The 23,869-nt window shown below is 38.6% G+C and overlaps 1 protein-coding gene across 1 annotated transcript in view; it reads right to left on the reverse strand.

Annotated features, from left to right (window-relative positions):
* Positions 1-5,565: 5,565 nt before the first annotated feature.
* Positions 5,566-23,869, reverse strand: part of AK9 (adenylate kinase 9) — a 96,208-nt gene continuing 77,904 nt past the window's right edge. The window contains exons 24-32 of the mRNA XM_081829364.1: positions 18,665-18,866; positions 16,545-16,691; positions 16,220-16,440; positions 12,089-12,285; positions 10,637-10,806; positions 10,318-10,416; positions 8,132-8,234; positions 6,652-6,766; positions 5,566-6,270 (exon numbers count right to left, since the gene is read on the reverse strand). Of these exons, the coding sequence (XP_081685490.1) occupies positions 6,068-6,270; positions 6,652-6,766; positions 8,132-8,234; positions 10,318-10,416; positions 10,637-10,806; positions 12,089-12,285; positions 16,220-16,440; positions 16,545-16,691; positions 18,665-18,866 (1,457 nt within the window). The 3' untranslated portion in view covers positions 5,566-6,067. The remainder of the gene's footprint in view (positions 6,271-6,651; positions 6,767-8,131; positions 8,235-10,317; positions 10,417-10,636; positions 10,807-12,088; positions 12,286-16,219; positions 16,441-16,544; positions 16,692-18,664; positions 18,867-23,869) is intronic.

The raw sequence follows: 23,869 nt of genomic DNA on the forward strand, positions 1-23,869 counted from the left end.
GCTCTGACTATTCATCCTTCTTTCACTGCTAACTTCTGAAATCAATTGATCTTTTTACTGTCTCCATGTGCCTTTTCTGGAATATCATATAGTTGGAATCACACAGTATGTGACCTTTTCAGATTGGCTTCTTTCACTTAGCAGTATGCATTTAAGTTTTCTCCATGTCTTTCCATAGCTTCATAGTTCATTTCTTTTTAGTGGTGAATAATATTTCATTGTCTGGATGTACCACAGTTTATTTATACATTCATCTAATGAAGGACATCTTGGTTGCTTCCATGTTTTGGCAATTGCTCCTATAAGCATCTTTGCGCAGGTTTTTGTGTGGGCGTAAGTTTTCACCTCTTTTGGGTAAATACCAAGGAGTGCTATTGCTGGTTCATATGGTAAGAGTATGTTTAGTTGTTTAGTTTTGTAATCAACTGCCAAGTTGTCTTCCAAAGTGACTGTAGCATTTTGCATTCCCACCAGCAATGATCAGAGTTCCTGTTATTCCACATCCTTATTAGCATTTGGTATTGTCAGTGTTCTGGATTTTGGCCATTCTAATAGGTGTGTAGTGGTATCTTGTTGTTTTAATTTGCATTTCCCTAATGACATTATATCGAGCAGCTTTTCATGTGCATATTTCCATCTGCATATCTTCTTTGGTGAATTGTCTGTTCAGGTCTGTTACTCATTTTTAGACTGGGTTATTCATTTTCTTATTATTGAGTTTTAAGAGTTCTCTTTATATTTTGAGTAACTGTCTTTAATCAGATATATATTTTTGCAAGTATTTTCTCCCAGGCTGAGGTTTGTCCTCTTATTATTTTGACAAGGTCTTGCAGAGCAGAAGTTTTTAATTTTAATGAAGTCCAGTTTATCAGTCATTTCTTTCATGGATCATGCCTTTGGCATTGTATCTAAAAAGTCATTGCCATACTCAAGGTCATCTAGGTTCTCCCATGTTGTCTTCTAGGGATTTTATAGTTTTGCATTTTACATTTTGATCTGTGATCCATTTTGAGGTGATTTTATGAAGGGTGTAAAATCTGTGTCTAGATTCATTTTTTTCCACGTGGATGTCCAGCACCAATTGTTGGAAAGACCATCTTTGCTCCTTTGTCAAAGATCAGTTGACTGTATATAATTATGTGGGCTCTCTTTTCTGTTCCACTAATCTGTCTATTCTTTTGCCAAAATGACACTGTCTTGATTATTGTAGCCTTATAATAAATGTTGAAGTTGGGTGGTGTAAGTCCTCTGACTTTGTTCTTTTCCTTCAATATTATGCTGGCTATTCTGGGTCTTTTGCCTCTCCATACAAACTTCAGAATTAGTTTTTTGGTATTCACAACATAACTTACCGGGATTTTGATTGGGATTGCGTTGAATATGCAGATCAAGTTGGGAGGACTGAGATCTTGACAATATGGTCTTCCTATCCGTGGACATGGAATATCTCTCCTTTTAGTTAGTTCTTTGATTTCATTCAACAATTTTGAAGTTTTCCTCATATACATATTATATGTATTTTGTTAGATTTATACCTAAGTATTTTATTTGGGTGCTAATATAAATGGTATTGTGTTTTCAATTTCAAATTCCATTTGTTCATTGCTGGCATATATGAAAGTGATTGACTTTTATATATTAACATTGTTTACTGTAACCTTGCTGTAATCACTTGTTAATTCCAGGTTTTTTGGTTGATTCTTTGTATTTTCTACATAGATTATCGTGTTGTCTGTGAACAAAGGCATTTTTATTTCTTCCTTCTCAATTAGTATAACTTTTACTTCCTTTTCTTGTATTACTGCATTAGTTAGGACTTCCAGTATGATGTTGAAAAAGAGTAGTGAGAGGGAACATCTTTATTTTTGATCCTAGTGGGGAAGCTTCTAGTTTCTCACCATTAAGTATGGTATAAGCTTCAAGTTTTTGTAAATGATCTATCAAGTTGAAGCTCTCATCTATTCCTAGTTCAGTGAGAGTTTCTGTAATGAATGAGTGTTGGGTTTTGTCAAATGCTTTTTCTGCATCTATTGATATGACCATGTAATTTTTCTTTAACCTGTTAATGTGGTGGATTACATTAACTGATTTTTGAATGTTGAACCAGCCTTGCATACCTGGGATAAATTTCACTTGGTTGTGGTGTATAAGTCTTTCTATACTTATTGGATTCAATTTGCTAATATTTTGCTTAGCGTTTTTACATCCATGTTCATGAGAGATATTGGTCTATAGTTTTCTTTTCTTGTAATGTCTTGGTCTAGTTTTGGTATTAGGGTATTAGGGTAGTGATATCCCCATAGAATGAATTAGAAAGTATTCCCTCAGCTTCTATCTTCTGAAAGAGATTGATAGAGAAATAGAGATTTTGTAGAGAAATGGTATAATTTCTTCCTTAAATGTTTGATAGAATTTACCAGTGAACCATCTGGGCCTGGCACTTCCCATTTTGGAAGGTTATTATTTATTGATTCAATTTTTAAAATAGATATAGGCTTATTGAGATTGTCTATTTCTAATTTTTTATATCATAAAATTATCATAATGAACAAGGACAAAATCAAAACAGTTTTGGACAAACAAAAATTGAAAGCATTAACCCCCAACAAACCCTACTATAGGAAGGAAAATAACCCTACAAGGAAAGTCTGAGACGTAAGAAGGACTGGTGACAGAGAGAAAAACAGCAAACATGGGGGAAATCTAAATAAACACTGATTATGAAAAGAAAATGTCTAACTTGGATAATAAATAAACTAGGTCTGAAATATTGAATAAAATAGCATTTAATATGGCAAGCTGGTGAATACTATTAAGTGTTTTAAGGATAGAGGTATTGATTATCTTCAGACTAAGCATTCATGTTAAGAGTAGTGATAGCCTACTCAATGGATAGAAATAGAGTGCATAACTTTGAAAACTTCAGAGGGAAAATGAAATTAAAAAGTCCTAGTCAATCCAAAAGAAGGACGGAACAGATAAAAGAGAATGGAGAAGATGTTGAAAAGTGAGGTAGGACTAGATCATGCAAGGTGTTTTATGCTATATTAGCCAGAGTTCTCAAGATAAACAGAACCAAGGGATATATATATATAGAGAGAGAAAGATTTACATTTATTCCAAGGAATTGGTTCGATGATTATGGAGGTTGGGAAGTCTAAAATCTGCAGTGTCAGCTGACAGGCTTCAGACCCAGAAGAGTTGATAGTGCAAATGAAGTCTGAAGGCAGTCTGCTGGAAAATTGCCTTTACTCAAGGAGGTTGCACTGTTTGTTCTATTCAGGCCTTCAACTAATTAGATAAAGCCCACCCACATTACGGAGGTCAGTTTTAGTCTCAGTCCACTGATTTACATTTGAATCTCATCCAAATATAGCCTTCAAGTTGACATATAAAATTAATCACACATCTGACAGGAGTAAAGTGTTTGGATTTTATTTTAACTGAAGTAGGAAGCCATTGGAAGATTTTAAAAAGAGAATGATGAAATCCGATTTATATATTTAAAGACTGCTCCAGGTGCTAGATGGAAAGTTGATCCTAGAGGAACATGAACAGAAGCATGGAAAGTAGGTGAGAGGAGTACAAAACATGAAAAGAGCCCAGACTCATGGTATATTTTGGAGGTAATCTTTGACAGGACTTGCTGAGAGACTAGATGTGGGGAGTGAAGGAAAGAATGCAATCCAGGTTCATCCCTAGGTTTGGGACCAAATCAACTGAGTGTACAGCATTACCATGAACTAATCTGGGAGAAAACTGGAGAAAGAGAAACTGGGTGAATAACAAGTATGGGGTGGGAATATTAAATTTGAGATGTCAACTAGATAACCAAGTAAAGATATACAGTAAGCACATGTAGACAAGAGCCTGAAGTTCAGAGATGAGAACAGAATTTGGGATATTAATACTGGAATTATCAGAGTATAGATTATAAATTCTTATAAGATCACTTACAGGTGAATACTGATACAGAAGAGGCTATCCAGATTTTTTTCTCTTTCCCCTCCAAATTCAATCTCCACTCTTCTTCCCCATCTTTTAGCCCTGGAAGCTGCAAAGACTTCAACAAAGCCCAGTACCTACTGGCTTCTGGGTGAATTGGGTCAATGGAGAACCCAGCAGGAGTTTGAAGGAAAGAGAGGGTCACAAGCATCTAGCAACTAGAGGTTGGTAGAAGTCCTTGGACATTATGAAGGGAATCAAAAACACCCTTGCAGGCTATGATGGTTGACTGATAACTGTAGCAGGCAGAAACTATAGTCCAAAGCTCATGACTTAAATGTATCTGAGGGGAACAGAAGAGTAATTGACATTGTTCTGTGCCAATAGGGCATCTTTATAGGGTCAATACCTCCACTTTATAGAGATTTTACAAGACTAATTCAGTAGTGCTCCAGTTTCTAGGTCCTGTATCTCCTGCATTTTGTAGGGGTGTTGTGTATCTGTTTACATTTTTATTTCTTACCCTAGACTGAGAGAGGTCCTTGTAAATATATACATGCTTGTATAAACTGAGCAGTCTTCACCATTCCTGGCTCACATTTGGTAAATATACATGTTTGTTAACTCCTGGAATGTCTTTCACCCTCTGGTTAGAATCTCAATTCTTATTTTTTCTTTTGTTTAAATATATTTTGTTATGAAAATATATTATACAAAAATATATAGGACAGCCTTCTAGTTTTTAATTAACATTGTTGAAATTATAGGGTCAAAGACAACATGGATGAACCTGAAGGACATTATGCTAAGTGAAATAAGCCAGACAGACAGAGAAAGACAAATACTGCATGGCATCATATATGTGTGGAATCTAAAAAACCAAAAAGGTCAAGCTCATTAGAAGCAGAGAGTAACTAGAATGGCGGTTGCCAAGGGCTGGGCAGTAGGAGAAATGGGAGATATTGGCCAAAAGGTACAAACTTTCAATTATAACATGAATAAATTCTGAAGACCTAGTGTACAATATGGTGGCTATAGTTGATAATACTGTACTGTATACTTAAATTTTGCTAACAGAGTGGCTCTTAAGGGTTCTCACTACACACACATAGAGACACACACAAAGTAACTATGTGAGGCAATGGATGGGTTAATTAACTTGATTGTGGGACATATTTCACAAGGCATACCTGTATCAAAATCACCATGTTGTACACTTTAAATATAGGTAATTTTGTCAATTATACCTCATTAAGCTGGAAAAAAAACCCTAAATCACTCATTTTGGAGATTAAACAACAAACGTTCAGAGAAACTGAGATTTACCCAAGATCACACATATAGTAGTTGTATTTTTTATTTTTTGAAGAGCCAGTCTTGCTATTTCATATTCTACATTTCTTATACTGCTGTTGAAAAATTGATAATATTTTAAAAATCTCATTCAAATGCAATTTAGTGAGTTTTCCTCTAACATATATACTTCTGGATAATGTCATATGACAAGACTCCAGATTTCATCCTTCTCAAAACTCCAGGTGATTTCTAATTACAAAATAATGTATAAAGCTTGCTTCTTGAATATTTAAGAAAAAGAAAAGAGGCAGCCATTTAGTTATCTCAATGCATTTATTTTGTTGGGAAAATGATAAAGTGTCTCAGGTTCATGAAGTTTACAAACAACTCCTTATGTTGAAAGTGTAACCAATGTTTCTATTTTATTTATATCAATGTTAATTTTGTTTCTTGAAGCTTTCTAACATTTACTGAGTAATTTTCTTTAACAGAGGCTAAAAATGTTAAAAAGGAAATTGAACAATAGATTAAGTAAAATAAGTTACCTAAATATTCTAAATGGAATAACTATGTCGTTAAAGCATGAATGTATGAATGCAAATCATGAATGCAAAGAGCAATACATTTTTAAATTATGTCAAGCCGTAGGCTTCCAGGAGAGCACCCTTTCTGGGCCGGTAGAGCTTTGAGTCCATTTGACGGCTGGCAGCCACGGTGTATCACTCAGAAGGGAAAAAGTACAGCAGACAGGGCCAGATTTTCAACCTATTTCCTTCTATCCCTTTCAGATAACTCTTGACGTCCTGGTTGCAGTTGCCCAAGCAAACTAGCCATTAACTGGGTCTGTATTTCTAAGAGAGAGAAAGGTCTGTAATTTATGATCAAAGTCAATGGCTCTAAACTGAGGTTCCTTGTATTTTCTGGTCATCTTGGCACCCAGGTATGTGATGAGTTCACAACTCTCCATAAATTGCTGCAACTTCTTCTTATACTTCCTTCTGGTATATTCAGAACTTTTGGGATTGAAGGCTGTAGAAAATGTCACAGAACTGAATGTTTTCTGTTAGGTTAGTGAATCATTAAATTAAAAAGAAAGAGAACTATGTGTGTGAAAGAGTTGCACAGCTATAACTGAGAAGATATCCAAATCCCAAGTAAGATTTGGGGATTATTCCATTTTAGATCATAACTGCCTCTATTCACCTTTCCCTACGGCATGGATTATTGAGAGCCGATCGTAATTCGTGGTCCTTGCTTTACTAGAACCTCAAATTGGTTATTTTCATTAAAATATTTGCAGTGCTACCAATGCAAGCAGCCGACTCAGCTCAACAATCCTATACATTCATCACGTATACTACAAATGATGTTAAATTAGTTCTGAGTAGCATATCATTAAAGAAGACATACCTTTTAGGTGAAATGCTATATACAGTAGTGCAGATCTCTTTATACTTAAAAACGGGAATTTGGGCTTTAAGCATCCTGCTGCATTCATTGCTTTAATTAGTGAAGTTGCGATACCCTGCAGCGGGGACAATGTAGAGCACATGTATATTTGAATTTGGCTTCTTTTCTCAGTGGCAAATAGATAAAGAGGCTATTCTTTGGTGTTGGGGATGGGGCCTATAGGTGGTTAAATGACCACTTAATGAACATGGAAAGGAACACAAAGTACTTTTGATTAGGAAGATTGAAAATTACAAATTGGCTGAACGTCAGGTGGCTGATAGATACATGGGCCTCATTACACAATCCTTTCTATTTTTATGTTTGACATTTTCCATAAAATATTAAAGACAAAAGAAGGGGTCCCTGGGCTTTGAGTTGTCTTGGCCCATTTTCTACTTCCATTGCCAGAACTGGCCAGACTGCCTCTGCTGTCAGGACCCTTGACCACCTGGCAAGGAATTCCAGAGACCACAGTTGTCAGTCACCGCAGCAAAGATTCTGGAACCCTGTGTGGGCAAAGAAGAGGTGAGGCCCTCCTGATGAAACGTGGCCTTTATGAGACTACTCCTCTCTGGGTGAGCCTCATCTTACCTTTTGATATTAAACCAGACTGAAGGCTCACCATCTAGGCAAGTTGAATAAAATGAAGTGGTTAAGAATTTCTTTTTTTTTTTTTTAAAGATTTTATTTATTTGACAGAGCACAAGCAGAGGGAGAGAGAGGGAGAAGCAGGTTCCCTACTGAGCAAGGAGCCCAATATGGGACTCGATCCCAGGACCCTGGGATCATGACCTGGGCCGAAGGCAGCCGCTTAACCGACTGAGCCACCCAGGCGTCCCTAAGTGGTTAAGAATTTCTGAGAAAGGTATGAAATTGTGCCCTAGGCATTAATTTTATAGAAAAATTTAAAAGAGCTTTTAAAATAGTGGTTGATTACTGGTAAGTTTTATTTTGTTTAAAAAGAGTTATATTTAGATGATAAGATGTGACTTGAGTAGCGTTTGGGGGCATTTGCCCCTAGATTTGGGGAAAATATGACTTCGCCAGTTCAGTTGTGGTGGTATTGCAACTGGACACTTTTGAGCAGTGAATAAACCTCTCGGAGACTGAATCCGCACCTTTCAAATTTAAAAAGTTTTACAGACCCTGACATTCAAAATAAGAAATCTAACCACAAGTCAAATGTAAACAATTTCACGACAATCTGCTCTCTCTTCACTTTATTGCAGATATTTGGAAATTAGCTAGAGAAGCAGGGGTTCTTCTCACTTCTTATTTTCCCAGCCATCCAAAACCAAAACAGGTTCAGAGTGGATTTGCAGCTTAAAATCAGAAAACTCTGCCTTGAATTTCAGTGTTACCAAAATAAAAATTATTGTTAAAAAAGAGATCGTTGTACTCTACTAATGTATGTACACAGACAATCATGTAACTGAACCTGTTCCAGATATCCAGGCAAAGGAAGACTCGTGAGATGGATGGGCTCCTTCAACGGGGGCAGTTTGTACGGAAGCTTCTGGCTCCAGTATTTCTCTGGCAACCTGAGAACGTAAAGATCATCGGATGGATGCTCACAAATACACTCACTGTGAATACACAGGAACGTGGATGCGTAAGAGACAACTAAGAGATAAAGTTCACCAGGCTGATTTTCTCCACTGGAGAGAACGTGACAAGTGAGAAGATGGGGACTGCTGGAGATCTGTGACCTGCAACTTTGCCTGGCCCCCAGTGCTGCTCACTTTGCTCACTTTTCTTGTTTTCCACAGCAACGATAGCAAACTTTGCTCTCATCCTCCTGACTCCCAAGGAACCCTCGACACGGATGCTGTGTTATATAGACAGAAGCCGTTCCAAGGGCACTTCCTCAACCGCTCACGGCAAGCAGAGCTGCACACACTTCCTCTTTCCGTGGGGAGCTTACCTCCTTGTCAGAGCGGCCTCCGCCCTCTCCGCCCGCTCCTCAGACTTTAGATACCCCTCTCCCACCAGTCTCTCTAGAGTGATTTCTCTCTCTCCACTTTGGCATTTCCTTCCTTATTGGATCATCCCCATTCATCTGCATTTAAATGTGCTCCTATCTTCCTCATTGAAAAAAAAAAAGGAAAAAGAAAAACAACCTTCACTCCTTCCATCCTAAATCATTTATAGCAACTGGTGTCTTTTCTTTTTAAACTTCTTCAAACCGTGAGCTTTAGTAGAGGTCACAAACTACCGCACAAATACCATCCGATCTGATCCACACAGTATTTTTAGAAATTTAAATCAGTCATGAACATTAAAAAAACAAAAACAAAAACAGAACAATTTGGTTTAAAAAGAAAAGAAATCTGGTTTCCAGCTTGTTGTGAAACAGAAACGTCTGGCAGTAGATAAGTAGTCGCGGCTCTCCTTACCTGGGGCCTGCCTGTTGGCCGGTCCGCAGCAGACTCCACCGTGCCCTGCGCTCTCACACCCAGCCTGCTTCCCACAGGTGCTTCTCCCCCTCGGCTGCTGTAGGTAACCTCTGTGTGTGTCACCTCTGGTGTCTTCATTTCCTCACCTCGCATCCAGAGTGTGGCATGCTGTAGTTACCTTCCACGCCCCCCACTCTACTGAAACCATTCTTGCCAGGATCACTGATGACCCGTTATAACCGAAATCTGACACACTTTTTAGCTCTTCTCTTGCTTGACCTCTAAACTGCATTTAAACTTGTTGGCCAACCCCCCACCCCCACCCAGCTCCCGGACACTTTCTCTCTTCCCTCCTCCCCAGAGCCTCCTCGACCTGGCTCTCCTTCACTTCTCTGTAGGTTCTTCTTTATCATTCTCCTTGCAAGCTCTTTTCCCCACATTTGTGTGTTGGTGTTTCTCAGGGTGTGGTCCTAAGCCCACTGCTTTTCTCACACCAGTCTTCATGGGTGACCTCAAACATGCTGTATTATTTTGGACAAGATCATTCTAACAGCCTTAGCACTGGTATTCCTGCCTCCAATCCATTGTCAACACTCCAGTGATGGTCTCTCTCCGAAGCGAATTTGAATATAATAATATAATATGCAAAACCAGTTAATATATTCATACTGCCTTTTGGGTCAAGGTCAAATAATTTAGGGTGATTTTATCTGAACTTCACCCTCCGGCCCTGCTCACCATCTCCAGCCTCACCTCTCAATCCTTCCCTTTTCTCTTCATCATGTCCAGCCATGCTGACTTTCTTGCAGTTCTGTGATTCCCTTGGGCCAGGTTTGTTTGTAGGTCTCTCTGCTTGGAACTTGTCCCTCTTTCCCTTCATCTACCCAACTCCCACTCCTCATTCAGGCCTTACCCCAACAGACAACTCAGCCAGACTTTGGGGCTACACATTACCAGAACTCCTGGCTTTTCCCCACCCTAAGTGCCATCACATTCTGTTGTTAACAGGTATGTAAAGTCTAACGTACCTCAGAGCCTCAGGCTTTGGGACAGCATGAACAAGTTCTTAGTCATCATCATACATGTATGTATATATGTGTATATGCATGTATGTATGCATAAGTATGTCTATACACACAAATATATTTATGCATGTACACACACACACCAGCATGTTGCAATGAACATAGAAGATATTCAATATTGGTAACTTAGTGAATGGTCTCACCTCAAAAATTTCTCGAGTTTTTCTCTAGTCTCACAAATATATATACGATCACGATATTCTAAAGCAAATTTAATGTTACCAGGTACAAGGGCCTCATATCTGAAAGACAAGAAAAAAAAGATTGTATAATTAATATGCAGTACTGTATAAATAAAATGTCAAAAATGTTTCCTTTTCTACCTATGCAACTCAAGGAAGAGATAAAACATTTTCCAGTTAAATAATAGTGACCTTTTAACCCAAATGTTAAGATTGTTATAGGAACTGCCTATTCTGAGTAGAGATATCACCCTAACCTCCCCCGAGGGTGAGGACCTGCCTGTGGTTTCCATCCTGATAGGTCACTGGACAGTAGCCCTGCAGCTCCGCGCACTTGGGGAATCGGCTCTTCAGCTCTGACAGTGTCAGCCTTTTGGGGATCATGTCGGCAGGTGGTAGTGGATGAGGTGCTAACGGAGGCACATACAATTCTGGGTTCTCCAAAAATTTCTACAGGAAATGATTACAGCAATAAGACCATTTAAAACAGGAGTGCTCTGCCAGTCAAAAACCCACGGGGGCTCTCCTGCTTTTCTCCATTTTCAGCAGCAACCCAGCTGAGAGCTACTCTCTGCTCTGCAGTAACTCTTTCCCCAAGTGATGACATCCAAGGTCTCTCTCCTGATCTCTCTCACTGTTCACTCACTCCCTCACTAATTCACACAGAACATATTTATTGAGCTCGTGCTATATGCCAGACACAGGGGAGTGCACATCACTTGCTGACCTGTCTTCCGGCACTGCAGTATGATGAACTAGTTGGGTGCTATTTGGCAGGGGAGTTAACTCTCTAGCTTTAGTTAACACTCTGTAAAATGGAGGGGGCAGACCAGATGCATGATCTCTAGTGTCACTTCCAGTTTTAAAATTCTGTGACTGCCATTTATATATGCAGGAAGAAATATATGTCACCTTAATAAAGTGATAAGAAAATTCTACCTCTTTAGAGGAAAGTAAAATGTTCAGAGGCATCTGATTAGTTTTCAACTATGAACCTTTATCTTCACAAATTATAGATATAATATTAGAACAGATTTGCATTCTGCTGCATTAAACAGAAATACAGTATACAGATATACAGGGAACCCTATTGATGAAAACATTTTAAAGCACAGGAGAGACATAGGTGAGATCTTTCTTCATTTCTTTTTTTTTAAGATTTTATTTATTTATTTGAGAGAGAGAATGAGAGAGAGAGAGAGAGAGAGCACATGAGAGGGGGGAGGGTCAGAGGGAGAAGCAGACTCCCTGCTGAGCAGGGAGTCCGATGTGGGACTCGATCCCGGGACTCCAGGATCATGACCTGAGCTGAAGGCAGTCGCTCAATCAACTGAGCCACCCAGGCGCCCGATCTTTCTTCACTTCTATGACTATGACTTCCCTTCTGCACTGTGGGAGCTTAACCCCCTGGATGCCCAGCTGTGGGCTGAGTCCTGATGCTCAGCATCCCCTCCATTGGTAGGAATTGCCACTGGGTTTCCCTACCTGTTAAGCTGAGGGCCCATCACTGACCCTGAACCTCCACTGTATGCCAAAATATATCTTGGGGTGCAGTTTCAAGACTGGCCTCCAAGTTGCCTCATTGGTCCTAATGTCATAGGTTCCAATAATGGGGCTCCTGGTCCCCAGGTTCCTGGGTGTTCCCAGCTGTACCCACGCCTTCCCATTTGATGAATTCTGAGACAGGCATTTTCTTTCCCTAGTAAATACGTGGATTTAGGAACAAACTTACATTCAGATTTTCCTGAGAACTCATTTTATAATAGTGCCCTCTGAACTCTGCTGCAAATTCCAATGAGTCAGTTATAGAGCAATCAACTAGTTCATGTGATTCTGCCAGGCTGATAGGGCAGAACTGTCCAAATTCGCCCAGGCGAGAAATCAGTTCTTGAGGTGTGATACATAACTTGTCTATGCAGGCAGCTTTTCCTATTAGTAACAGATTAACTATTATTATTATATTTTTTCCATAGAAAACAGTGATTTTAGAAATTAAAATGATTTCAATTACACACACATGATACAAATGCATATACATTGTAAAATTCCAAACAACAGAGTAAAAAGTAAAAGTTTCTCTTCACACCTTCATCCTCTCAATTCAACATCCCTCCTAAGAGTAATCACCGTTGATTTGTACCTTTTTCAGACTTTATCCTATACACTTGCATGTACACATTTATTTTTTGCACATAGCATGCTAATGCCACTATGCTGTTAACATTATTCTGCAACTTGCTTTTATCAGTTATTTATGGTCTTTGACATCTTTCCATGTCTGTTTATATGATTTACCTAGTTCTTTTTAACTGATGCATAGTATTCCATTGTATAAATATGCATATAGTTTACTTAGCCATTTATCTGTTGATGAATGTTTTGGTTGTTTTTAATTCTTATCTATTATAAATTATATATCTGTTATAAACCATATATATGTGTCATCACTCTTTATATATATATATATATATATATATGCATGTCTGCATAGCCACTTAGACACAGACATATAAATTTGCTACATATTTTTAATTTTTCTATGGGGTAGATTTCAAAAAGTGCGAATAGTTTTTGACATGATGTTACTGTACCCAGATGGCACACAAGAGAAGGGAAGAAATGTTTTTCCAAAAGTGACTAGGTTTACCCCAGAGAGTCTATTTTAAAAAGGAAGAGCCCAAAGTCCTTCAGTGAACAGGTTTGAGAGTTTTCTCCCCAATACTGCACTGGAATGGGGATTGCAAAGAAATAAGACATATTATAGAAAACGAAAAAATTTTTTCATACATCTTAGTTACAATGAGTAAATTTTGACCCTTAATATATTTTGTTAATGGTTCCTTTCATTAGTGAGAAGTTTTGCCTTTTAAAAATTATCATTATGCCTAGGAAGGTCTTAAATTAACTATAAAATTTATGAATCATAAATCATAGCTTGTTATGTGACAAAGTAAACATATAAAATTGATCCTTAGGATTGGGGCAATGGTCTACAAGCCAAAGAATGGAGAGGATTGATGGCAACACTGGAAGCTAAGAGAAAGACATGGAACAGATTCTCCCCTAGAGCCTTCAGAGAGAATATGGCCTTGGTAACACCTTGATTTTGAGCTTCTAACCTCCAGAACTGTGAGAGAATACATTTCTGTTGTTTAAGCCACCCAGTTTGTGGTACTTTCTCACAGCAGGCTTAGGAAACTAAAACAATTATGAAAGACTGTGACTTCTTTTTGGCACTCTTTCTTGCCTTCTCAGCTTGTTCACTTGATAAAACAAAGGTGCCATGTTGGAAAGGACTATAAGGGAAGGAACTGGAAGCGGTCTGTGGCCAACAGCTAGCAAGAAACTGAGACCCTCAATCCAACAACCCTCAAGGAACGAAATCTTGTCAACAATACATGAATGAGTGTGGTAGTAGATTCTTTCCCAGTTGGGCCTTCAGATGAGACAATAATCCTAGACAATACCTTGATTAGGATTGTGAGAGTTCCTAAAGCAGAGAGTCCAGTTAAACTGTGACTGGATTCCTGACCCATAGAAATTGTGTGTTTGTGTGTGTGTGTGTTATTTATGCTGCTAAGTTTTGAAATAATATGTTATGCAGCATAAACTAATATGCTATTCCATCTGTTGTTTATGACACAGATGAAAAAGCTAAGAAGCCCTAATATTCCTTCCCTACAAAGAACATTACACTATAATACTATAGTGCCATAATATTATTCTAAAGTGTTATAATGTACAGTACTATGGTATAATAATATGTCTTATTATTGAAGTATATAGTATTATATAGTGCTATAATATTATACTATATGGTACCCCAGTATTACAATCCTAGCTGCTCTTTAGCTCAGATATGCTGAACCTCACAAATCCTGACAGGTTTAGTGACAGGGTAATTTAGAATCACATGACTCCAAGTCCTAAAAGATACTCAAATATCTCTTCTTCTGTATTCTTGATGACATCTGGCAATGCCCATATATCTTAATCTGAAATGTGGCAGAATGAGGAGGAATCTCTTTAATCTTCTAGCCCTGACCTTGCTCCATCTCATCAGTCAGAGTAAACTTTGGCCCCCTGATAGGAGAGGATCATTGGATAGCATACAAGGAAATGTGGAATGAAAAAAAAAAAAAGTCAAAACTAAATTTAAACAATCAAGTACAGGTTAGATTGTTATGTGGAATTGAAGCAGAAGATCAATAAGGTCAATTTCAATAAGATTAAACTATTCAAGGCAGAGGCAAGTATATATGGAATAATGAAATGGATACCGTGGCACCTCATCCACATTCCTCTTCAGGGCTGATGCAGCCATCCCTCAGATGCTGGGAGTATCAGTGCTGATGGGTCACAGGTGCGCTGGGAATTGCCCATCTGTCACAGGTTAACCCCCTCCCAGAGTGACCTGTGGTCAATGGCAGGCCAATGGAGGGATATAGAGCCTGGCTCCTCCCCTCAATTGGGAAATTCTGAAGGTCCATCCTAGCTCCAGGGCTTCCCTATCAGATCTGCTGAGGCTTTCATTTCTACCACATGGCAGGTCAGTTTCTCCCTCTGTCCAATTCTGTTGTCCTCACTTCCCACAGCTGTATCTCCTGATTAACATACAGGAAGCCCAGTGAGTTTAAATTTCAGATGAACAATGAAGAGTTTTTAGTATAAGTATATCCCATGCAATGTTTGGGACATACTTACACTAAAAACTTGTTATTTATCTGAAATTCAAATTTAACTGGGCATCCTATATTTTTGGTTGCTAAACCTGGCAACTCGAATCCTGAGAATACTTTCCGATAAAGCTTCTGCAGACAAGTTTTAATCTTGTTTAAACTTGAGTCTGTTTCCAGGGAACTGAATCTAAGGTGTAGGGAGGGTGAAATAGGGTAACAGAAAGATGAAAGAGACACAAGTTTTGCTTTCAAAGTCTGCCGTGGAGTCTTTTACAAGTGCGATGCTTTCCAAAACTTATTGCAAGTAGGTTTCTAAAAGCCCAATTCTTTCTTCCCTTGTACTCATCATGCCTTGTAATCCTCAGGTGAAAACAAATTCCCAGTCTGCAGACAAACAGGAACCAGAGATACTGGTTATGCCCAAATAATGAAGCTAATCAAGATTTAATGATGCAGAGTCCTCACTGCCTTGTGTAAGATTCTATTAGTCACATTGTTCTCATACCTCATTATATTTTCTCTGTAGTCCCATAGTTAAACAAAGTCACTAATCAGATGTCTGTGAGACCCCTATAGCTCAATTCTTTAGAGTCATCACTCTTCTTAGAGATATCAGATATAGATCACTTTCCTTCTACTTTATGTATTTTTAGATAAAAGTCAAGAAACTTATAGGAATATATAATCAAACATTTTCTTTCATGGATTCCAAATATATATATTAAAAGACATTTTATGCTCAAGTTTAATTTTTTATAGATTCAGCACTTATGTAATACCATAATGAATATAAATACCAAAAATAACTTTAATTCTAGATTCATAAACAAAATTTTGCCAAGTGTCATCCCATAGACCACTACTCTCATATAACTAGCATTCTTGAAATTTAGCTTCTTACATGGCATTCCAAACACTATAAATTCTTCTAGTGAGAGGCTATGCATTATTTTTATGTGCTAGGTTCACATAGGAATTCAATAAATGAAAGCTTGAGTAGTGGCAGTCATTTATGAGAACAATATACATGCCCACAATAATTGGATAGTACCATATACTTAAAAGACTGATTAAGATTGTGGGAACAAATGTTCAGATTGAATGAATTATGGTAACATGAATCAGGCATATGTAGACTTTCAATTAACATTTTATTCTATTTTAACAATTTAATGTTTTCTTACCTGCTTTTATCCTTTCCAGGTATATCTGCATATATTTATTCACCATTTGAACTTTCTTAATGACTTTATTCCACACCCACCATTTGCTGTGAAATCCATCAATCACATACCAGTTCTGATGCTGTTCTTGATAATATTTCCTAATCTCATCAATATTTTTATGGTATTTTGAGTTTTTGACAGCTGTTATCTGTGTGCTATTGTGCAGTGGATAAGGCAAACTAATAGAGAAACAGAATGAATGGAAAAAGTTGTTAAAAATATACTTTTTTTCCTGGATGATTAAAGTTCATTCCTTTGTCGTAGCTTTCATCACATACATTACCTTTGTTCCTTTTTTTTTTCCAGGAACAATCTTTTGAAAATCTCCTTGGAAGGCACATCCAACTCAAAGATGACCATGGGGATGATTGACCTAGCTTCCAAGAGACTCACTTGATATTTAGTTACAGGGTAGCCATCGATGACAACACTAACAAGGAGAAACATGAAAATAATTCCAGATTTCTTTTCTCTCCTATCTTCCTTCCTGTCTTCTAGAACCAGTCTATCTCTTTAGGAATAGCCTCTTGCTCTTTCTTTTGTAACTTGACTTATCTTCTTTGCACTTTGCCCTCTTTTTCTCTATATTTTTAACCTCAGTCAGCCCAAGAGCCAGATGTAGGGCAGCATACAGACAGACACAGCTCTGAATTCATACACTTAGCATCATAGAGCTAGGCTTTGGCCGAACTCAAGAGGTAACACGCATTATACCTTGAACATTGTGTTATTCAACCGGTGCTTTTATTCTAAGCATGAAACAGTGGAAGGAATACAGGCTTCAGAGGCAGACAGACACAGATTTGAGACCTAGCTTGACCTCTCTGAGTCTCAGTTTTCAGTAAAATAGGGGAAATGACACTTAACCCTGAGAGTTGTCTTAAAGACTTAGAGATCCGGTATGTAAAACAACTAGAATAGGTCCTGGCACAATGAATAGTATCTTAGTAAGGGATTAAACAAATATGGGAAAACAATTGTGCTCTAAGCTTGCTTTTATAGTAAAGTTCTATGGGAAGGCTGGGGGGTGGCGGTGGGAGGAGAGATGGGGAGTTGGTGAGAGGAGCCCTGTGATATCTGGGAGAGAATCATTCCATCAGGACCCATCATGCTTCTGAGCAGAAATGACAGAGAATTTACGTTAGTCCCAGTCTGTGATAATGAGAGTATAACTATCAAACTGAGAGGAGGAATAAAGGGTATCCACACATTCTGAGAGGAGTGGCCCCCGAAGTCAGGAAACTCCCTCTGAGGAGGGAGCAAGCAGGGCCTGCTGGCTGATGGTCATCAGGAAGGGCTGGTTTAGAGGAAGTCACAGGATCCCCTTACTCAGTGCTCTCCAGCCAAGTCTCTAGGCACTAGTTCTAAGTTCCATGGCAGAGAGGATTGTAAATTAATGCAGCCAGGCAAACCTAATAGACAATGTTATGGGAGTGCCACGGTTGTGTTTCGGGGTTTTCAAAATAAAGAGTAGCTCAATTTCTTTGCTTGTGAAGGGTCGCTTGAGTGGCCCTCAAGTTTAGAAAAATTCAGGGTGATTGGCCAGTCACTGTCCTGGTATTAAGGTGAAATAAACCCCTTTTGACTCAAGGTTGTCTTCACAGAGACCCCTTGTGTGCAAAGCTGAATGCCAGGGAGGAGGTAACTCAATTTGTGTAAGTCCCAGGGCCTCCTCTGGGGGAAAAATCTGACACCCCAGAATCTGCTCTTCATAACTGAAATTAGGAGAACTGTCCAAAGACTTAAGGACCAGTAGCAGGGGAGGGCTAAAAGCCTCTTAATGTAATACAACCTTGAATAGATCAGTGGGATTCTAGGTCAGTGACCTGGGCTCAAGAGCAGGGCATTAGGTTGCACTGGCTTTTACAACTGGGTATGACCAGTGGCTGCATTGGGTGAGTAATGGTAGGGCAGAGGATTGTGAACTGAAGGGAAAGCTCAAGCATGGGGCCCTCAGGTCCAAATGTAGCACTAAGGGAGGGGCACTGCTACATGTGCAGGGAGCTGGGCCAGTGAGAGACTATCTCCATTAGACCAATACCTTCTAGGGAACAGGGGAGGGCCACTCCTTCATCATTCCATGGAGCAGTGAGAAGGTCTACTAGACGTTGGAAGTCACACTGGCCTCCTTTGTTGGCAGTGTAAGCCCAGAGACTTTTGGACAACCCAGGGGTTGCTGCAGCGAGTGAAGTGGCCGCTTGCTATTCTGCCATATAAGTGTTCAAGCCAAGTTTTAGCCTGACAGAAAATTAACATATATAACCATGAATGTGCCTAAGGTTTGAGAAGTAGATCACACCCTCTACCAGAGCTTTAAACCTTGTTTAATGTAAGTGTTTTAAATTTTGTTGGTAATTCTTAAAAGAATTCTTTAACTCCCTCCCCAGCCCCACACCCACTTACCCTGCAGTATTACATGTGCTTTCCATCAGACAGATTTCTAAGGCTTGAATAGCCAGTTCATCAGGTGCTGTCATTCCTTTATGAAGATGCCAATTTAACATGAGTGCCAGCTCTGTGTCTGGTTGGCTGTTTAATACGTAACGCAAAGCTTCTCCTACTGACAAACGCTTTAAGCCATATTCACTTGAAATTTTTTGGGCAACTGAAAAACATTAAAACTTTAAACTTATTCCATTTCACAAATTCATTAGTTAACCTATTTCTAATTTCTGGCTAATTGACATCCACAGTGAGCTAATCTTCACATTCCCCAAAGAAATTTTGAAAGTTAAAATTGTTACATTTTATTGAATTACTACTGTCAAAGGTCAATAATTATTAATACTTCAAGTATGTGGCTGATGGATCTGGTTAATGAGCCAACTCTGTGGGTTCTTCTCATAACCAAACTAATATTTAAGTGTTTTCTTCCTTCTGCATGAGATAACAAAAATTTTGAGAACTTTACATGGCATCCTATGTGTACTATTAATATTTGGCATTATGTCCAAAATAATAATCTAATGCTCCTGTGTCACTGGACTGGACTGTTTCCTTGTCTATCCATTTATGGACTCCATGCTGCAGTCAGAATAGCATACCCCTAAACAGTTAGATCTCAGCTAATCCTATATGAAATAATTTTTTGAAAGATTCTTAAAATAGATTTTTATTTATTTGTCAGAGAGAGAGAGAGAGCACAAGCAGGGGGAGCGGCAGGCAGAGCAGGCAGAGGGAGAAGCAGGCTCCCCGCTGAGCAGGGAGCCCAGTGCGGGGCTCGATCCCAGGACCCTGGGACCATGACCTGAGCCCAAGGTAGATGCTTAACTGCCTGAGCCACCCAGGTGCCCCCTATATGAAATAATTTAAAAAAATTATAATGGTCTACCTGACATTTTATTTTTTTAATCTTTAAAAAATGTTTTATTTATTTATTTATTTGAATGAGAGAGAGAGAATATGCACAAGCAAGGGGAGGGGCAGAGGGGAGGGAAAGGGAAAGAGAGAATCTCTCCAGCAGACTCCTCACTGAGCACAGAGCCCAAAGTGGGGCTCAATCTCATGACCTGAGCCAAAATCAAGAGTTGGACGTTTAACTGACTGAGCCACCCAGGCGCCTCATACCTGATATCTTAATAGTAATTTACAGCTCATGAGGCAATTTTTCTTCTGTGACTTTATTTGGTATTTTCAACCATTCCATCAGATGGGTAGAATGGATACTGAAATTCCTTTTTTTTTTTTTTTAAGATTATTTATTTATTTGAGAGAGAGAGAGAGAGCACAAGCAGGGGGAGTAGCAGGCAGAGGGAGAAGCAGGCTTCTTTCCGAGCAGGGAGCCCGATGTGGGACTCGATCCCAGGACCCTGGGATCATGACCTGAGCCAAAGGCAGACGCTTAACTGACTGAGCCACCCAGGTATCCCTGGATACTGAAATTCTAATTTTTTAGATGAGAGGACTGATGCCCACTAACATGGAATAATTTGTCCAAGGTTACATAGATGTTGCTATTGGTTGAAAGAGGACTCACCTTGACCTCTGCTTCTCCTAAATGAGACCATAGGCAATGGCTTCCAGTAACTGTTAAATGTAGGCATGCTCTGTAGTGGTCTATATACCCTGCCTTATTATGTCTGGAGACAGAAGAATGTAGAGAACACTGAGAGAGCCCATCCTATCTTATATGGAATGCAGATTAACTGACCACAGTTAGGGCCACCCCAAAGGGAAGCCCCTGTGAGAGCCAGAGTCCTTAATCTCAGCTTTGCCACAAATGCTGGAATAGGACCCATTTTTTTTTAAAGTTCTAATAATAACAAAGCTTTTATAATTTGATATCTTATTGAAAATTCACTTCTATCTCAACAAAGAAATGAGAAATCAAAACAATATGGTATTAACACAAAAACAGACACATAGATCAACAGAACAGAATCGAGAGCCCAGAAATAAATCTGCATGTATATGGTCAATTAATTTATGACAAAGGAGGCAAGAATACACAATGGGGATAACACAGTCTCTTCAATAAACGGTGTTGTGAAACCTGGACAACTACATGCAAAAGAATAAAACTGTATCATTTACACCATACACAAAACTAAACTCAAAATGGATTAGAGACCTAAATGCAAGACCTGAAACCATAAAACTCTTAAAAGAAAATATAGGCAGCTATCTCTTGGACTTTGGCCATAGAAATATTTTTCTGGACATGTTTTCTTGGGCAAGAAACAAAAGGAAAAGGAAACTTTTTGGACTACATCAAACTAAAAAGCTTTTGCAAAGTGAAGGAAACCATTAACAAAACAAAAAGGCAACCTACTGAATTGGATATATCCATTAAGGGGCTAATTTCTAAAATATGTAAAGAACTCAACTAATAATACTACAACTCAACTAATAGTAAATACTAAAAAACCCCCAAATAATTCTTTTAAAAAATGGGCAGAAGACCTGAATAGACATTTTTCCAAAGAAGAGATACAGATGGCCAACAGACACATGAAAATATGCTCAACATCTCTAATCATCAGGGAAATGCAAATCAAAACTGCAATGAGATATCACTTCATACCAGTCAGAATGGCTAGTATCACAAGACAAGAAACAAATGTTGGTGAGGATGTGGAGAAAAGGGAACCCTAGTACTCTGTTAGCAGGAATGTAAATTGGTGCAGCCACTGTGGAAAACAGTATGGAGGTCCCTCAAGAAGTTAAAAATAGAAATACTATATGATCCAGTAATTCTGCTGGGTATTTACCCAAAGAAAACAAAAACATTAATTTGAAAAGCTATATGCACCCCTATGTTTACTGCAGCATTATTTACAATAGCCAAGATATGGAATCAAATAAGTGTCCATTGATAGATGAACAGAAAAAGAAGATGTAATGCACGTGCATGTACAGGTGCACACACACACACACACACACACACACAAAATATGGAATACTACTCAGCCATAAAGAAGAATAAGATCTTGCTATTTTCGACAACATGGTTGGACCAAGAGGGTATTATGCTAAGTGAAATAAGTCAGACAGAGAAAGACAAATACTATTATGATTTCACTTATATGTGCAATCTAAAAAAACAAATGAACAAACGAACAGAAGTAGACTCATAAATACAGAGAACAAACTGGTGGTTGCCAGAGGGGGAAGGTAGGGGGTTGAGTGAAATAGATTAAGGGGATTAAGAGGCACACAAAAAAGTAAATGAGAAATCAGATTGCTTTATCTACATTTCACCTTTTGCTCTGGTTGAGAGATCTTATTTTAAAGGTCAATGATTTGTTTTTTTGAGGAAATATTATGTTTGTGAACATTTAAAAAAATCTGTTTTTAGAGAGACAGAGTGAGCCCACGCGCAAGTGGCAGGGGTGGGGGAGAGAGCAAAAGGAGAAGGAGGGAGAGAATCTCAAACAGGTTCCACACCCAGCACAGAGCCAACTGTAGGGCTCAATCTCATGACCCTGAGCTCATGACCTGAGCCGAAATCAAGAGTCGGATGCTTTACCAAATGAGCCACCCAGGAACCCCTATGTTTGTGAACGTTTAGAATATGACTATTAAAGATTCTTTCATCATGTTAAGAGGTTTAAATGGGCAAAACAAACTTTTCATCTGAAGAGCTGGAACACAAAACTCCCCTTTATTATTCCTGGTGACAAATTTATCTTTGACCTCATCTCTCCCCTTCATTCTCTATTCAGTCAGTCATTAAGTCCTTTATTTTCCTTTGAAGTATCTCCTGTATCTGTCCTTTACATTTTATTCTCATTGTGACCAACCATTGCTCATGTTGTTATCATGTCATCTTGAAATACTATAACCAACCTTTTGTTGGACTATTGGCCTTAAAAAAAAAAAAAAACAGTCCAAAGTTATACAAAATTCAAACATTATGGGGATATAGTTTACCAAGTGCCTTTTTCAACAATGATTAAGATAATGGATTTTCACTCTTTAAACTATTAACACAGTAGATTATATTTCAATTTTTAAAAATCTTTTTTTTTTTAAAGATTTTATTTATTTATTTGACAGAGAGAGACACAGCGAGAGAGGGAACACAAGCGGGGGGAGTGGGAGAGGGAGAAGCAGGCTTCCCGCAGAGCAGGGAGTCCGATGCGGGGCTTGATCCCAGGACCCTGGGATCATGACCTGAGCTGAAGGCAGACACTTAACGACTGAGCCACCCAGGCATCCCTCACCACTTTTTTAAAAAAGATTTTTTATTTATTCATTTGAGAGAGAGCAAGCAAGAGCATGAGCAAGGGAGAAGGTCAGAGGGAGAGAGAGAAGCAGACTTCCAGCTGAGCAGGGTGCACAACTTGGGGCTCAATCCCAGGACCCCAGGATCATGACCTGAGCAGAAGGCAGACCCTTAACTGACTGAGCGACCCAGGTGCTCCCACTTTTATTCACCACTTTTATTCAACATAGTACTGGAAGTCCTAGCCATAGCAGTCAGACAACAGAAAGGAATAAAAGGCATCCAAATTGGTAAGGAAGAAGTAAAACATCACTATTTGCAGATTACATGATACTTATTATATACAGAAAACCATAAAGACTCCACTAAAGAACTATTAGAACTGATAAATGAATTCAGTAAGATCGCAGGATAAAAAAATCGATGTATAGAAATCTGTTTATTTCTATACACTAATAATGAAGGAGCAGAAAGAGAAATTAAGAAAACAATCCCATTTACAATTACACCAAAAATAATAACATACCTAGAAAATAAACTTAATCAAAGAGGTGAAAGACCTGTACTCTGAAAACTGTAAAACATTTATGAAAGAAATTAAAGATGACACAAACAAATGGAAAGATATTTCATGCTCATGGATTGGAAGAACAAATATTGTTAAAATGTCCCTAGTAGCCAAAACAGATTTAATGCAATCTCTATCAAAATACCAACAGCATTTTTCACAGAACTAGAACAAGCAATCCTAAAATTTGTATGGAACCACAAAAGATCCCCAACAGCCAAAGTAATCTTGAAAAAGAAAAACAAAACTGGAGGCATCACAATTCCAGACTCCAAGTTATATTACAAAGCTGTGGTAATCAAAGCAGTGTGGTACTACCACAAAAACAACAAACATCAATGAAAGAGAACAGGAAACCCAGAAATAAACTCAC

This window comes from Leptonychotes weddellii, chromosome 8 (assembly GCF_054177405.1).
Source record: "Leptonychotes weddellii isolate Sample4059 chromosome 8, ASM5417740v2, whole genome shotgun sequence".
In the NCBI taxonomy this organism is placed as follows: domain Eukaryota; kingdom Metazoa; phylum Chordata; class Mammalia; order Carnivora; family Phocidae; genus Leptonychotes; species Leptonychotes weddellii.